At 38.5% G+C, this 5,346-nt stretch overlaps 1 protein-coding gene across 1 annotated transcript in view; it reads right to left on the bottom strand.

Annotated features, from left to right (window-relative positions):
• Positions 1–5,346, bottom strand: part of LOC103192135 (disintegrin and metalloproteinase domain-containing protein 5-like) — a 246,507-nt gene that overhangs the window by 14,165 nt on the left and 226,996 nt on the right. Inside the window, exon 21 of the mRNA XM_007935062.2 lies at positions 4,452–4,581. Within this exon, the coding sequence (XP_007933253.2) occupies positions 4,452–4,581 (130 nt within the window). The remainder of the gene's footprint in view (positions 1–4,451; positions 4,582–5,346) is intronic.

The following is a 5,346-nucleotide window of genomic DNA, read 5'->3' as shown; positions in this document are numbered from 1 at the left end:
AGTATGAATTACGTCTCAATATAAAGAAAACAAAAATCCTCACAACTGGACCAATGAGCAGCATCACAATAAATGGAGAGAAGATTGAGGTTGTCAAGAAATTCACGTTGCTTGGTTCTACAATTGATGCTAATGGAAGCAGGAGTCAAGACATTAGACGACGTGTAGCACTGGGCAGGTAAACCACGAAGGAACTCTCAGGTGCTGAGGAGCAAGAATGTCTCCTTGAGGACTAAGGCGCGCCTGACACAAACCATGATATTTCCAATCACCTCGTATGCATGTGAGAGCTACACAATGAATAAGGAAGACCAAAGAAGAGTTGATGCTTTTGAGTTGTGGTGCTGGCGAAGAATGCTGAAAGTACCATGGACTGCTAAAAGAACTAACAAATCTGTCCTGGAGGAAGTGCAGCTGAAATGCTCCTTAGAAGCCAGAATGGCCAGACTTCATCTCACCTATTTTGCTCATGTTGTCAGAAGGGACCATTCCCTGGAGAAGGATGTCATGCTTGGTAGGGTGGCGGGTCGACGAAAGAGGGGGAGGCCTTCAATGAGATGGATTGACCTGGTGGCTGCAATGATGGGCTCAAGTATAGCAGGGATCAATTCAGCTGGCGCGAGATTGGGCAGTGTTTCGTTCTGCTGTGCATGGGGTCACTATGAGTCAGAAATGACTTGACAGCACCTAACAACAATAACAGTGCTAATATTTAAATCTGCAACATCAGTTCTGATCCATTCTCAATTGACATCTGAATCCATTCCTGTGCATCTGACCAATATGGCTCCTCACGCTTCCACGCTTCCACACCTCTGTACACAGCAACAACCTCTCTGGATTTCAAATGTGTTAAGTTCTACTTTATCCATGATTTGTTGGCACCACACCTACTTTTACTAGATATGGAATACTGTTCTATCACTTTTTCTCCAGTGTTAATAATGGAGCCAGAGAATCTATTCCCCAAGTGCAGTCGTTGATTATCATTGAGGCACAATATACTCACTCCTCTTGTGACAGCCCCAGAGCTTCTCTCATTTTTTCCCATATGGAATTTCAGTGAGTTTAAGAGAAGTGAAATGCTTTTTTTTTTCCAGTCTGTTTTGCATAAGGTTTGAGTTCATACTGTCTCTGGGATGAAAACCACATGACTTTTCTAATTAGAAGGCTGGTGAGTCAGATGAAGAGATACTCCTTTCTGCCATAAATTACGAATTGGGTCCAAGGTGGGTCCTGGTATAATCTTCTGAGTAATCAATTATACTGCCTAAATTATTTGCAAATGTGTAATAATCTAAGCCCCTGAGGTCATGGAAATATAAGAAGGATTCCTAGTAACTGGAAAAACTGGTCTTCTTTCTCTTACATTGTCTAGTTTTAACAAGCATTACTGAAAACAGTCAGGAAACAGTATTTTTTTTTTTACTAACTCTCCTTTCAGTTTGGTGTTCTTCGCTTAATTACTCTGGGTCTCCATTCTCCATTGGTTAAGACTTGTCTTCAGTAATCTGCCTCAAGATTTTTTGCTACCTCATTCCAAGGATGAGTAGGGATACTATTAAATCTTATTCATGCCTTTTCCCCTTCTCATTATTATTGCCCCAAAGTGCTTTAGCCATTATGACTCAAAGACTGAATTTTTAAATAAAACAATAAAAAACAAACCCACTGTTATCCAGTTGATTCTGATTTATAGTGACCCCCTTGGGTTTCCAAGACTATAAATCTTTATGCAAATAGATTGCCTCATCTTCCTTCCACAGAACAGCTGGTAGGTTTGAACCACTGACCTTCTGATTAGAAGGCAAATGTCTTACCCACTGCACCACCAGAGCTTGTTGTTGTTAGGTGCTGTTGAGTTGGCTCCAACTCATAGAGACCCCACATACAACAGAATGAAACACTGACTGGTCCAGTGCCAGCCTCACAATCCTTCCTATACCTGAGCCCATCATTATAGCCAGTGTGTGACTCCATCTCATTGAGGGTCTTCCCATTTATCACTGACTTTCCACTTACCAACCATGACACCTTCTCCAGGGAAAGGTCTCTCCTAACTACATGACCAAAGTAGGTGAGATGAAGTCTGGCCATTCTCATTTCCAAGGAGAATTCCAGCTGCACTTCTTCCAGGACAGATTTGTTCCTTCTTCTGGCAGTCCATGGTATTTTCAGTATTGTTCACCAACACCACAACTGAAAAGCATCAACTCCTCTTCAGTCTTCCTTATTCATTGTCCAGCTTTCACATGCATACGAGGTTATTGAAAATACCATGGCTTAGGTTAGCTGCACTTTAGTGTTCAAAGAGACATGTTTGCTCTTCAGTACTTTGAAGAGTTCTTCTGCAGCAGATCTGCCCAGTGCAATACTTCATCTGATTTCTTGACTGCTGCTTCCACTGGTTTTGGAGCTAAATAATATGAAGTCTTTAACAACTTCAATCTTTTCTCTATTTATCATGATGCTGCTTATTGGTCTTGTTGCGAGGATTTTTTTTTTTCTTTTTGTTGAGGTGTAATCCATACCACAGACTGTAATGTTTAATATTCAAGTCATCTTCACTTTCAGCAAGCACGGTTGTGTTATCTGCATATTATAGGTTGTTAATGAGTCTTCCTCCAATCCTGATGCTATGTTCTTCTTCATAGTCCAACTTCTCAGATTATTTGCTCAGCATACAGATTGAATTAGTATGGTGAAAGAATACAACACTGACTCACTTCCTTCCTAATTTTAAACCATGCAATATCCCCTTGTTTTGTTTGAACAACAGCTTCCCAGTCTATGTACAGGTTCCTCTTGAGCACAATTAAGTGTTCTGGAATTCTCATTCTTCTCAGTATTGTCCATAATTTATTATGATATACACAGTCAAATGCTTTTGCATTGTCAATGAAACACAAATAAACATCCTTCTGGTATTCTTTGCTTCTGGCCAAGATCCATCTGACATAAGCAATTATATCCCTCATTTCATATCCTCTTCTCAATGCAGCTTGCATTTCTGGAAGTTCCCTGTCAATATACTGCTGCAATTGTTTTGAATTATTTTCAGCAAGATTCTTAACTTGTGTGGAATATTAATGATATTGTTCAATAATTTCCACATTCTCTTAGATCATCTTTCTTTGGCACGGGTACATGGATCTCTTCAGTCAACTGGCCAGGTAGCTATCTTCCAAATTTCTTGGCACAGACGAGCAAGTGCCTCCAGTACAGCATCCATTTGTTGAAACATCTCAATGGGTATTCCATCAATTCTTGGAGCCTTGTTTTTCCTTTAGTTCAGCTTCAACTTCTTCCTTTAATACCATTGCTTCTTGACCATATGCTACCTTCTGAAACAGATGATCACTGACTAATTCTTTTTGGTACAGTGACTCTGTGTATTCCTTCCATCTTCTTTTAATGTTTCCTGCATCATTCAGTATTTTGTCTATAGCATCTTTCAATATTGAAACTCGAGGCTTGAATTTTTCTTCAGTTCTTTCAGCTTGAGAAATGCTGAGAGTGTTCTTCCCTTTTGGTTTTCTAACTCCAGGTCTTTGCACATTTCATTATAATAATTGTCTTTTTGAGCTGCTCTTCAAAATCTTCTGTTCAGTTCTTTTATCTTGTCATTACTTCCATTTGCTTTAGCTGCTCTCCATTCAAAAGCAAACTTCATTGTCTCTTCTGACATCCATTTTGATCTTTCCTTCCTTTCCTGTATTTTAAATGACCTTTTGCTTTCTTCATGGATGATGTTCTTGATGTCATTCCATAATTCCTCTGGTTTTCAGTTATTGGTGTTCAATGCATCAAATCTATTGTTCAGATGGTCTCTAAATTCATGTGGGATATAATCAAGGTCTTATTTTGGCTCTTGTGGACTTGTTTTAATTGCCTTACACTTCGCTTTGAACTTGAGTAGGAGCAGTTGATGGTCTATTCCACAGTCATCTCCTGGCCTTGTTTTGGCTAAAGATACTGAGTTTCTCCATCACCTCCAGAGCTGTTGTTGTTATGTGCCGTCAAGTCAGACCCGACTCATAGTGACCCCTCCTTGGGTTTCTGAGACAATATCACTATGGAAGCAGATTGCCCCATCTTCCTTCCGAGGAGTGGCTGGCAGATTTGAACCGCCAGCCCTCTGGTTAGCAGTCAAATGCCTTAGGCACTACGCTACTAGAGCTCCTTCACCTCCAGAGCTAAGACTCCCTTAATAATAGATCTCATCCACATCAAACATTATTGGCAACCATGTGATACAAAGATTTCTCTATGGAGGAGACTGAATCCATCAGCTGCACCTGTCAAAAATTTTCCCTTTTCTCCCCACATTCAGATAGATTTAAAAAAAAAAAAAAGGTTTTGAGTAATATACAAATAAGATTGCTCAGGATTGGAACCATTTCTGTTTTGTAACATCTCAGTTTTATACTCTTGTTAATTACATGGCTTACCTAATTCTGTTAGTACAGTCAGATATTCCTCCATGAATTGATAACTTCCAGAATTTTTTCCAGTAATCAATATAGACAGGTAAGTATATCTAGCTAAAACATTTTTCAGATAGGGATTCCTGGTATCTTTCTGCCAACAAATAATATGAGTGTGTTTATAAGAAAGAGTAGTTGAGGCCATTTATTCCTTAGGGCATCTCTTGAAAGGAGAAATAATTGTAGGGCTCCTATAAAAATTCCCTTCCCAGGAACATTTACTACCTTGTGGTCTAGAGAACTTTGGGCTATAAGACAAGGTGATAGAAAATCAGAAAGTCTTCAAAGGTAATATAAGAAAAAATATGATCATTTCAGTAGATGCCATATACTCATTTAATAAACTCCTCAACAAATCTTTTCTGATTAAAAAATAAATAAATAAAAAGGGATAAATGTTTTCTCAACAAGAAAAGTATATTGAATCAAAAATATATTGCACCATCTTTCTGAATAAAACAATTAGAGGTATTCTAAGAATAAAGTAATAATTACCACTTTCATGATCATTTCATTTCACTCTGAATGGACTATCTAATGCAAACTATGTGATGCTAATATACACATAGGAGGGGAGATTGACTGAAAAGAAGAGAAATAAAAGTGTTATCATTTTTTAAAAATAAGATAAAATTATTATTACAGTTTACATCATTTTTTTTTTTTTTTTTAGGATTTGGGTGAAGATTTACAGAGTAAATTCACTTTTCATACAGCAGTTCACATATACTTTGTCTTATGTCATTGACTTCCTCCCCATAGTTACCTCCTCTCAGTGTCCATCCCTTCATACTCTTCTGCACCCTGAGCTATCTCCCTGTGCATAAGCAGCCCTTCCTTCTCCCATGATTGTTCTCTC

The sequence above is a fragment of the Orycteropus afer genome, unplaced genomic scaffold (assembly GCF_000298275.1).
Source record: "Orycteropus afer afer isolate SDZICR_OR568_19922 unplaced genomic scaffold, OryAfe1.0 scaffold00024, whole genome shotgun sequence".
Taxonomy (NCBI): domain Eukaryota; kingdom Metazoa; phylum Chordata; class Mammalia; order Tubulidentata; family Orycteropodidae; genus Orycteropus; species Orycteropus afer.
Note: the sequence above shows the minus strand (reverse complement) of the source record. Positions and strands in the feature narration are given on the sequence as shown.